At 33.6% G+C, this 12,668-nt stretch overlaps 1 protein-coding gene and 1 pseudogene across 5 annotated transcripts; both read right to left on the bottom strand.

Moving 5' to 3' along the window:
- LOC107642918 (50S ribosomal protein L18) lies at window positions 236-4,605 on the bottom strand. 5 transcript variants are annotated; one of them, XM_021123042.1, is made up of 4 exons: window positions 4,158-4,605; window positions 3,265-3,798; window positions 1,579-1,830; window positions 236-804 (listed from the first exon to the last, which is right to left on the bottom strand). In XM_021123042.1, exons 3-4 carry the CDS (start codon window positions 1,699-1,701, stop codon window positions 352-354), a joined length of 576 nt encoding a protein of 191 aa, XP_020978701.1. In that variant the 5' UTR covers window positions 1,702-1,830; window positions 3,265-3,798; window positions 4,158-4,605; the 3' UTR covers window positions 236-351. The 5 variants fall into 5 exon arrangements, with proteins under 5 accessions (XP_020978701.1, XP_016201912.1, XP_016201911.1 ...); XM_016346426.2 differs by having other exon boundaries at window positions 1,579-1,792; XM_016346425.2 differs by having other exon boundaries at window positions 1,579-1,798; window positions 4,158-4,603.
- Window positions 7,866-8,941, bottom strand: LOC107640154 (annotated as a pseudogene).

The raw sequence follows: 12,668 nt of genomic DNA, 5'->3' as shown, positions 1-12,668 counted from the left end.
ATTCTAACTAAAAAAGTACGTTGGGGACGGTTTCGATTCTGACTCTCAACGTTAGGGACAAAAAAATATTAATTCCCAATAATAATTATATTTGATAAAATAATTTTTAAAATTTAAAAAAACTGTATAGACATAAATACAAAAACAAATTTAAATATTTATCAATATATAAAATTATATTAGATCTTTTAATTTTAATAAACACCGACAACTTTAAAAAACTTCCTCTTACATGCTTTCAAAAACACGTGATCTTTTCTATTTTTCAAACACAAAAAAATATTTATACCTCCGCTAACTAAAATCTCAATAATTTAGTTGGCAAGTTTTGCTCAAATAGATGTTAATAACTCAATCAAGATAAACCTTGACATCAATCCCATTATCAATAAGTGATTGAACTACAGCTCTGATTTTCCCTTCAAATTTATCCCTATCCCTTGGAGTATAAGAGGCAGTGTAGACATCAGCTTCTCTTGCTCTTTCGGCCAAAATCCTTCCAATTGCTATGCAAGCTGGTATGTCTGAACGAGATTTAAGAACAGCTTTTATGTCCTTGGAGTTGGTACCAGAAACTGCAACCTGTTTGCTTGTCACTCTATGGGTGAGCGAAGCCGACACAAAACGCTTTGAGATGAACACATCAAGAGTAAAAGGCTCCATGTATGCAACAGTTCTTTGTTTGAATGATACATGTTTATCTGGATTCTTTGATTTCTTCCCTTTCTGGTAAGTGTAAGGTTTGCTGTTGTCATCATCAAGGAAATCCTCAACACCGAAAAAGCTTCTAGGTGCTGTATGAGCCTGGGAAAAAACAAGTGAACTGAAATGAGATTTTTTTTTTACTTCATATATTTTCTTAGTTCATAATTTTGAGAACTATATCTTCATCAGAGAGCTATTGATTTCCAATGTCGTCTTTTTGAGTTTTGATTTCAACATCGAATATGATTAAAACCAACTCATCTGACTGGTATGGTAACTATATATATATACACACACACACACACACACATACTACAAATTGTTCACCCTCCCTGATGAAATGCACAATTCTGCAATAAAGAGTGTAAAAATCACTAGACAAATAGACTTACATGTAGAATGAATGAATTTGTGAAACAAGTGCTTTACATGAAGTATACAAATGACAGAAATAATCGAGGAAAAAGTGGCCTCAATATGGAAACAAACTGAGTTAACCACAATTAATCATGCCCTTGTGAGTTCACACTATCGATAGTATCTCTATTTGCCAAGAATGATGCGAGAACACTCTGAAATTCCTATTTTGATTATACAACTGAGATCTCTCTAACTTCATGATAGGCAATACACCATAGCTTCACTCTCCAAAACTTAGAAAATCTAGAAACTTTTTGTTATTGACACCTTATTTTTGAAAAATTCAAGTTCCACTGTCTCTCAGTTCCACAGTTCCACTCAACTCTGTTTGCAACTTCATGTCACTCAGCCGATTTCTGCTATTCTAAATGAATAAATAATTCAAATTCCAGCAAATATTTTCCCCCAGAAAGAAAACAAAAAAGGAGTTATGATAGGCAGAAGAGAGTTTACTTGTGTATTGTGGAAATAGAATGAAGGAACATAACTCCAAGCCAAAATTTTTGTTCCTCCTTCTGAAGCATAACCACTGCTGCTTTTCCAAATTCTTCCGACTGCTTGCTTCAACATATTCATCAGACTTGACTCTTTTTTTTATCTCCTTAAAATCCAGAATGGAGCTACACGTGTCACTATATCCTTCTTCTTGATGCTTTTGTTTGCTTTCCTGTAGCTATAGGAATTGGCCTCATTTGTCAACATGTGCTTTAAATATTCGCATTGAAAAGACACCAAATGTGATGAAATCATAGTTGTCAGAACCGACCCAGTGATCGAACCGGTCAGGCTACTGGGTCTCTGGTTCAACCAATGGGTCACTAATTGAACTGATTGACCCGATCTTATTTAAATAAAAATATAAAATAGTCAAAAACTTAAAATTAAAATTTGAAATACATGTCTTTACTAACATTTTAACAACAATTAAGTCTCAAATTCTAAAAATAACTAATACGAAAATAGACATAAAATTAGTCAGTACTACTACAATAATATTTTAATTTGACACAATAAGAATAACAATCATAAAGCAAAGTTATCAGAACCGAACCGGCAATCAACCCGGTCATATGATCGGTCATTGGTTCAACCGGTAGGTCACTAATTCACCCGGTTGACCCGGTCATAATTTAAAAAAATATAAATTATATAAATAAAATTAAAATTACGTATTAAAACTTAAAATGCAAGTCTGAACACACATAATAATAATAATCAAAAATTAATTTTTAGGCATAACTAATGATGTAAAAAGAGATAATAAACTAGTTTCTAGTACAAAATGCTTTCTCCATTTAAATAAACAAGAGCAAGCAAAAGATAACACAATCGATAAATCAAGTCCAAGTGATCTTAAAAATTAAAATCGACATCTATATCTTCATAGGATAAATTTGAAGCTTGATCAACATTTTCCTCATTTTGATATGCATCTATATCTTCCATAAGAAACACTGCATTATGCATAACATCAAAAACAAAGAAAGAAGAGTTTGGAGAGAGAGGTAAAAGAAACTAGTGAACTGAATTAACTTCATCTTATTCTTCCATCAATTCTACACACCTCTTAGAGGGATGCAAGAGCTTCATTTATAACAGAGTTGGAAAAGAGAAAGATCATATATCAGAATAACAAACCCTAACTAACTGCACCAAACTGATTTTGTTATTGACCAATACTCTTATCTCTTATCCCTAAACATACAGCAACAAAAGATTTAGCATTTTTTAAACAACACAACAAGGTTCATTAACAAATTCAACTCAACTCAGTTATCCAGCAACAAATTCTACTTCCAGCAACAACCACATTTATGATATGTTCAGCGTCAAATTCAACTTACTAACAACAAATTCTATTTCTAGAGTTCTAGCAACAAATTCAGCTATGATAACTATGATAACTTTCAAGCAGCAACAAAAACTTAAACTATGATAACTTTCAGGCAGCAACAAAAAAACAAGAAAATTGAAACATAAAGAACAGGGAAAACTCACCAACAAATTCAAGGTTCATGATAATCAGTAACAAATTTCAGCAACACAATCAACACTTTCAGCAACAAATTATTTTGGCAACAAAATCAAAGTGCAGTGATGCAGCAACAAAATTGAAACACAAAGAACAGGAGAACTCACCAAATCGGGTTGCACGAAGGAAGCTGATGGCGAGGGAGAAGCTGATGGCGAGGGAGAAGCTGACGGCAAGGCTCGAAGCAAGAAGACGACAACGAAGACCAGCCCACCGGGATCTGTTGCCTCTGCTACCAGCGACGAAGAGCGCAGGGAAGGGAGAGGTCGAGACCAGGTGCGAGACAGAGACCGTGAGAAGCAAGAAGACGACCACCACCACCACCTAAGGGACCAGATGCGGTTCCGTCTGCTTCTGCCGCCGGCGAAGTGAGGGCAGGGGCACGGGACCGCGACGACGACAGAGGTGAGGGGACAAGGTGAGAGACTGAGAGAGCCACGAGGTGAGGCCGTGAGAGACTGAGAGTGACGGCTGTCGAGGTGAGGGAAGAGACGAGAGAGTGACGAGGTGAGGGGGAGAGGCAGAGAGAGCACAGAGACTGGCTGGGTTAGGGGGGGTTCCACTCAGACTCTCAGAGTCAGAGTCTCAGATTTGGCATTTGGGCATTAGGGTTTCATCCAAAGGGAAAGGGGAGGGGGCGTCTGAAACGACACAGTTTCAGGTATTAGAAAAAAAAAACGATCAGAATCGTTATAGCAGCAGCCAGCAACAATCAACAAAAAACCACTACATATTCATAATCAACATATACATATTCATAAACCAATTCAAAAATCAACAAAACCTCAGCATATTCATAATCAGCAAAACCACTGCATATTGATATGCATAAACAAATTCATAAACCAATTCAATATTTAGACCACGATCATATTCTAATCAGCATCATAAACCAATCAACAATAAAATTAACAGCAATAAGATCAATGAATCAACTACTTAAAATTAATATAGCATATAAAATATTAGAATAACTGAAAAAAAAAATAAAAATGGTTACCTGTTGTTGCAGAGGCAGAATCGATTCCAGAAAGTAGATGACGCACGACAGCGTGCAGAAAGCAACAACCACGGAGGCACGGACGACGAGGGACGAGCAGCAACAACCACCACATAGACGGAGGAGAGGCGGTGAGACGCGGGCAGGAAGCAAAGTCAGAGCAGAGACGTGAGGAGGGAGATAGGCGAGGGAGGCACGGCGGCAACACGAGCAGGAAGCACAGCCCGAGCAGACGCGGAGGCGAGAGACACGCAGCAGCCGAGCTCAGACGGAGGAGAGAGGAGCACACGACGCGGAAGATCCAGCGAGAGGCGCAGCGACGGCAGCGAGCATGCAGTGTCGGTGAACCGAGGCGACTAGGCGAGCTCCCAGTTCTGCCTGTGTGTCTGTGGTGTGATGGGGTGGGGGGCTTTAGATTCTGCCAGGTTTTTTTTGGTACGAAAATAAAGAATGAAGAGTGATAGTTTTAGGGAGCTAAACCCAAGATGATACATTGGCGTGGTGCACTAAAATCCTTTTTGAGATTCTAATGGTAACAATTAAGTCTTGAGAATGAAAAAAGTGTATCATATTAGTCCTGACCTATTTTTTATTTAATCCCTAATTTATTTTTCATTAACGACGTGATAACATGGTATGATGATGTGGACTGTGAGTAACACGTGTCACTTCATGATTTGGCCACGCATAATGATATAATGATGTGGTGACCAGTGACACGTGGCATGCTGACGTGGATAGTTGTGCCACGTATCACAATGTTATTTGGCCACATGTCCGTTTGTGCTACGTTTCGTAACAGTATTCGTCCACATGTCATCGTTGTATATGCATCAAATTAGTCCATCACTTTGCATTAAGTGACTCATTTTAGTTCCTAAAATTGAATGTCGCGCACCAAACTAGTCCCTTCACCAGTTTTTTCTCATTTTTTTTATAAATTCAAAATTCTCAATATTTTTTAATGCATTAATTTCAATTATATTTTTTTACATGTTCTTTAAATAAAAGTGTTTTTATAAAATATTTTTTCTCTTGCGAATACTCTAACCGCCGACTTAAAGTTAACGTGAAGGCTTTTCAAGCAACTTCACTACCATCTCCGACCTCTCTCAGTACTTTTATAAAATATTTTTTTTCTTGCGGATACCCCTAATAACCGCCGTCTTGGAGTTGACGTGAAGGCATTTCAAACTTCCCTCATTACCATCTCCGACCTCTTTCGTCTAGACTGCAGAGGTCAAAGATGGTAGTGAGGGTGCTTGAAGTGCCTTCAATCTAGGTCATTTACATATAACGAAAACATGTATTTCATAAGAAAAAAAATGTGTCTAATCAATCATATAATTATTTTTTTATAATAACATATTTATATATTACAAAATTTACCAATGTTAAATTATTAAAAAAATTATATAATTAAAACTAAAAAGTAAAATCTTAAAAATTTTTATGAAAGCATTTGTATTTAAACGATATATGAAAAATAGAATTGAAATTAGTGTATCTAAGATATTAAAATTTTAAATTTAAAAAAATGAGAAAAAATTGGTGAAGGGACTAGTTTGGTGCACGACATTCAATTTCAGGGACTAAAATGAGTCACTTAATGCAAAGTGAGGGACTAATTTAGTGCATATACAATGATGACATAATTGATGACACGTGGACGAATACTGTTACGACACTTGGCACAAACAGATACGTGGATTGTGACATGTGGCACAACCATCCACGTCAGCATGCCACGTGTCACTGGTCACTACATCATCATACCATTACACGTGGCCAAATCATGAAGTGACACGTGTCACTTACAGTTCACGTCATCATGCCATGTCATCACGTCGTTAATGGAAAATAGGTCAGAGACTAATATAGTGCATTTTTTTCAATCTCACGAACGTGATTAGTACAATTAGAATCTCAAGAACAATTTTAATGCATGACGTTAATTTCAATGACTATTTTAGAGTTTAATTCTAATTTTAGGATATTTTTAAATTTTCTCGTTAATTTACTAATTTAGAATGTTTAACACTTTTTTATAGTTTGATGACATCTAGGTTTAACGATAAAATTGAAATTATAAGTTTATAACCAGATTGTGGAACAAGTGCAACTAGCTGCAGATCACGACTAGCAACAGGAGGGAATGAAAGCTTGGAAAATAGACTAGAAATACGAGTAAATACCCATAGTTGTCCCTGAGATTCACGCAAATACTCATAGTAATCCCTAAGATCCTGATTTCCTCATTGTAGTCCTCCAGATAGAGCTCCGAGCCCTCAAACTGGTCCCTGGCCATATTTCAGGTGATGACTCATCACCGGAGCGCTGATGTGGCCTCTGATTGCCACGCTGGAGGGCTCCCAACGGCTAGCTGAGCTGGCTAATTTGTAATTTGTACCCATATTAGTCCCTCGTACTATATGTAACCTTAAATCCCCAAATTCTCAGATACTTCATCCCTTCATCTTGTTCATCTCTTCTTCTTCTTCTTTCATACACTTCTTCATATTCTCACATAGTTCCACCTGGGGCAGCTACTCATGTTGATAATGGGTGGTGGTGGTAGCACTGCAGGTGGAAGCTCTGTTCGTTCCCCATCTAGCTGGAACCGGACTAGAACGCAAACGAAGAACAGAAGATTGGTCCCGCCAGAATGGTGCGGCTATGGCTGCAGGCCGGTCCTCAGATGGTCTGGCACAGATTTGAATCCGAACAAACCGTTTTATGGCTGCCCCAACTATAATATGGGTTAGAATAATTACTTGTGTTGTTATGATTCTCCTCCCCTGACTGTTCTTGTGTTGTTCCTCTCTGAACTTTGATCCTTTTTTGGTTACAGACAAGTGGGAAGAGATGTTGTGGACTTTTTGTGTGGGCAGATTCTGTGAGTGAGGAACAAGTTGAGAATTCAGAATTGTGTGGGGATGAAGTGAAGATGAACTTTGATTGGAGGCTTTGAAGGTTGGAGGAGGATGTCCAAATGCAAAAATTGATTACCCAGATGTTAGTGTTAGCTGTGTTTGTATTGATAGTGTTGTTGGTGATCCTGTATTGTAAATGATAAATTAGTTGGTGGTTTAGGATTCTCTGTTAGCATCAAATGTAAAAAAATGCTTCTTGATGGAATGAAGAATGTTGTTAACTATGAAACTGTTGTAAAGATAAGCTCCATTGTTTATCAAAAAAACTGCTTCTTGATAGAATGAAAAATGCTATTAACTATAAAACTATTGTTAAGATAAATTCTATTATTTATGAAAAAAATAAAAAAACTGCTGCTTGAATGGTAAACCACAAAGCATAGTATATTAACATAAATTCCATTGTTTATAAAAAAAGAACAAAAGATGAAGGTAAAAGGCAGCCTAGAAACCATTATGCTGCACTCTGTAGTTTCATCAAAAGCAAGGCCAAGGCATATAAAAAATGCCTTTGGATCACAATTCACGATCTAGTCATTGTACGATGAAAAAGACTAATAACACAAAACAAAACTCCTAAGTAACTGTATCTAAAATCTTCAGTTCTTCTTCAACCTTGATTCTACCCTTCTCTTCTTCAATCTGTCCCTTGAATAAGGTTGTTTGTGGCCTTCCTCCAACACCAACAACAATGATATCAGCTTCTAGGACCCTGCCATCCTTTAGTTTGACTTCTTTCACCTTAATGGTGGGTTGAAATCATGACAAGCTTGATTTAAAATTTAAAAGGAAATCCAACAGCAACTGTTCCTTTAATAATATTGACCCCCTTTTTCGCATAGTATCCCTCGTAGAAAGCAGCTATGCCAGATGTAAAAAGTCTTGGCACTGCAACATCATATTATAATGCACTTCTTTAAAAATATATAAAGAAATAAAATAGTATGGCATGAAAAGAAAGAGTTATAACTATCTACTTACTACACCAAGGCTCTGGGTAGACCATGGTAACATCAAGATTGTTGAGTCTCAACGCTGCACTAAGCTCCAGACCAATGTATCCATCTCCGACAACCACAGCTTTGTCATTCTTCTTTGCTTTAATTGCTTCGTATAGTTTATCAGCATCATCAACTTCCCTCAAGTAAAAGATGTTTTTGGCATCAGCTCCTTGAACACCAAAATCACTCAACCTTATAACCTGCAAACAAATACAAATTATTAGCAAGACCAGAAAAATGAAGAAATGAGCACAATGCAAGACATATCCTCTAATATCCTCAAGGATCCTTACAGTTGAGCTGGTTGCAATCAACAAAATCTGGTAACTGAATGTTTCTCCTCCTGCACTTGTCAGAGATTTTGCGGCAAGGTCTGCTTTCACTTTTTCTATGCTAAGAATCAACTCTATACCTGCAATCAAATATTTAAATTTGTATTTGGAAAATCATTGTTAAGGACCATTTTGTTAATTTACTCTTGTTTTCACTTAGCATGAGAGCCTAGCTGTTCTTAAAACTATCCAATAATTGTGCTGAACCAAATGTAATAATCACCTTTCTCATTGTACCACTCAGGAAGCAATCTTTCTCCTCCACTTCCAACACAAATATGGAAATCAGGAATTATAACATAGAGGGAGAGAGAATATCACAACTCACACTCAGGAAAAAGGTAAGTCTTGCTTAGTGCAGGACGTTCATAAGGTGCTACCTACAGAAAATACAAAAAGAAAATACAAGGGAACATGTATTAAGACAAAATGTATAGAAAGCTTACTAATGCATTAAAAAAAATTAATCACCACAAGAAAACATATTTTTCAATCCTGCATACAACTCCCTCTTTCATTCCTGTTTCATTTGGGTTAAATAGAGCAACCCCACAAACCCCAGCAGCCTTCAAACCCTAGATACTACAATGACATCAAAACTCCAGAACCTCAACTACACTAACAACTTGCATATCATCAACCAATACTGTATTGAAAATGCAAAGTAAGAAAAAAGGAAGGTTACCTTGAGTTCGATCACAAAGTCAGAACCTCGTGCTTATGGTGAAGGAGGGGAAGAACGATAACAACTTCTGGTCGGATTACTTCTTCTCTCAAATTTTCCTAAACCCAGCGAATACAACCCTATATGGCTACACCATTGATGGGGAGATGAAGAAGAAGTCAGAGGGTAGAAGAAGAAGAGACGAGTGAAGTGAAGTGTTTGTGTTGGGGGAGAAAACTGTTTTTCGTACTAACTAACACCTAAACGGCGTCGTTTTTGGCTTTCAAGGGTGCCAAACCCAAAACGACGACGTTTTGGACCCTTCCCACGTGGCAATTCGAGTCCACGTCAGCGCTCCGGTGATGAGTCATCACCTGAAATATGGTCAGGGACCAGTTTGAGTGCTCGGAGCTCTATCTGGAGGACTACAACAGAAAAATCGGGATCTTAGGGATTATTATGGGTATTTGCGTGAATCTCAAGGACAACTATGGATATTTACTCCTAGAAATACACACTGCGACCAAAAAGAAAGAGGCCCTTTGAATTAAGGGATGTAAGCTCGGGGGTGTGTCCAAATTGAATAACTATATAATGAAATTAGCGGGTTAACAGGTTCAGTCGTTTTTTTATTGTTTTTAATAGATTAATTTTTTTAAAATTATAAATTTAATAAAATATTTTAAAAATTTAAAATAAATACTATTTAAAAATAAATATAAAAATTTTTATTTAAAAATAAATATAAAAATAATTAAATAAATTATTAAAAAAATTGATTATATTATTATTATGTGTAACAAAATAATGATAAATATTTATAAAGTAATTATTTATAAACATTATATAAGTTTATTTATTTATTTGAATAGCGACCAATTTTAGCGACTGAAAAAACTGGTTGCTAATAGCGACCGATTTAGCGACCGATTTAGAATTTCTAGGACAAAAAAAATATTGGTTGCTAAATCGGTCGCTAAATTACATTCAGCAATCGATTTTAGCAACCAACAAAATCGGGTCACTAATAGCAACCGAATTAGCGACCGATAAGGTTTTAATACAACCAGAATAAAGCTGGTCACTAAAATCGGTCGCTATTTTTTATTTTAGCGACCAATTTTGCAACTGATAGTGAAAGGGTGAACAACTATATGGTTGATAATTTGGTCGCTAATGTACTGGTCGCTAAATCGGTTGCTAATTGTTAAGTTAGCGACTGATTTTAGTGACTAACGGAATTAGTCACTAATAGCCTCCGAATTAGCGACCGATTAGTTTTATATAACTAGAATAAAAATAATCGTTAAAATCGATTGCTATTTTTTAATTTAGCGACCGAATTAGCAACTAAAACAAAGGAAGAAATGTTCTTGGGACTTTAGTCATAAGATCGGTCACTATTTTTCAATTTAGTGACCGATTTTACAACCAATCGATAGATAAATAGAATGAAACTTAGTTAGTTGCTAAATATTATATTTAAAGAATTTTTTATCTTCATGAATAATTTTAAATTTTATATTCAATTTATTAAATTATCTTTAATTTTATTATTTTTTTTAAATTATTAATTTATACTTTTATTATATTCCTTCATTGTATCACACACTATTATTTCTCTTACTATTATTCTTTATATAGATATCTGTCATTGTCTCAGCGCAACTGTTATATTGTCTTGTTCTCCTTTTTCTTTTTCTTTTTTCTCCTTCCACATTTTCTTCACCCGATTGTAATTAATTATCACAATTTTCAATCTGATCTATCACTTTGATCTATAATCATCCATTATGTTAATTTTTATGAGTTGTTAAAGTGTTATTAAAAGAAGAGGAGTGCTAGGAAACCAGCAAGTTTTGTGATTTGTAGCCATTAATTAGTCATCATTGATGTTTTCAATGGTGTGAGATTTTATCTAATGGTGTGAGATTACTCACTTTTCTTTTGCTGGTTAAGTGCTGGCCAGATTTTAATAAAAGTGCTGGCCGCTAGACTTTCTATTAAAAGATTTCGTTTTTGTCTCTTTTAAATATTTAGATGCATCAAAATAATAACTTTTTATTGACGTGAGTGTTAAGTAATTTTATTGTTCTATTAATAAAAAATTTAGGACAAAAAGCATTAAAAAATTTTGTTCAAATTATCAAAATTTTAATGTTAATAATCCTAAACACTAATATCAAAATATATTAATTTTAACTAATAATTATAAATTTAAGTTACAATTTAATATAATAACTTAAAACAAATAGTTATCATTACTTTTCATATTTGACTGCTATTATATAAGTTTTACGTTTGTTTTATTGTGCACATTAATTAAATTATACTTTATTATTTTATTTGTATGTTTTGAAATAATGCGATCGTATTATAAGGATGACATTAGGTTTTATAATTAATGCGAATCTTTTTACTATTTTTTTGTCATTTAAATACTATTCATAAAAAATAATTACTTAAAGTAAAATACTATATAAAGAAAGATATGAAACTTTTGAATTTATCATTCGTGTTTGTTTCTTAATTCTCACTTGAAATTACTCAAATTTAATAGGTTGATGGTGGTGATTCTTTTTATTAGTTAAAAAATTTTAACATCTCCCCTCTCTCTCTTTTGTTCTCTTAATTTTATTAAATAGTTTTTTTACGTCAAAAAATTTTTAATTTTTTCTATAATAAGTATTTTTTAAATTATCTAATGCATAAAATATCACATCTTTTCATTTTATTTTAAAAGTTACTTTTTTTTTATATCAAAGCATTACGGTTTATTATATTATTATATATTATTTTTGTACCACAAAATAAAAGGTAAAAATTTATATCTTTTTTGTTACTTATTTTATTTTATTTTGGCTATTTAAATTAGTATGTATATGATCAACATATTTTCTATTAGTTATGCAATATTTTTACAATCTTTTTTTTGTTCCAATCAATATGCATTTAAAAAATATCTTTGACTCCTATGTCATGTAATTCAAAGATCATTGCATTCATATTTTCTAAAATTTTAAAAAATAAAAACTTTTTGTATTATTATAATTAGTTGAATGGAGAAATAATATCGGTTATATCATAATTTTAATTAATAAAGTAAAATAATTTATCAATTTATATTAAATTATTAATTTTAGTTACACTTAAAAATGAACAATACTTTAAAAATAACTTAAAAAATTAAAAATCTTATGTGAATCAACATGTACATAAAATATTATGTGAAGATAAGTATAAATATCAGGATAGTCAATAAATAATTACGGAAGAATAAAAAAGAGTAAAAAATAATTGTAAATTCTAAGAGTTGAAATAGTAAAATGAATGAGAAAGAAAAAGTTAGATATTTATTGGTATATTCCTCAAACATATGCTGAAGTATAGACATAATAATAAAGTTGTAATTTGAATATGTAAAGAACCTAAAATAAAAAAAATACACATGAATAAAGAAGTAATATGATTTGTTATTTTAAATTTTAAAAAATAACAAATTAAGTATTGATAGAAAAATTTTAAAATAATTCTAATAAAACAATCAAATGTTATAATGTCTTGATTTATAACCTACATAA

Source organism: Arachis ipaensis, chromosome B05 (genome assembly GCF_000816755.2).
Source record: "Arachis ipaensis cultivar K30076 chromosome B05, Araip1.1, whole genome shotgun sequence".
Taxonomy (NCBI): domain Eukaryota; kingdom Viridiplantae; phylum Streptophyta; class Magnoliopsida; order Fabales; family Fabaceae; genus Arachis; species Arachis ipaensis.
Note: the sequence above shows the minus strand (reverse complement) of the source record. Positions and strands in the feature narration are given on the sequence as shown.

Coding starts and splice junctions, on each gene's coding strand:
- LOC107642918 (XM_021123042.1), bottom strand. CDS start 1,701: ATGAATATGTTGAAGCAAGCAGTCGGAAGAATTTGGAAAAGCAGCAGT. Junction 805..1,578: donor TCTATTTCCACAATACACAA/GTAAACTCTCTT, acceptor GTTTTTTCCCAG/GCTCATACAGCACCTAGAAG.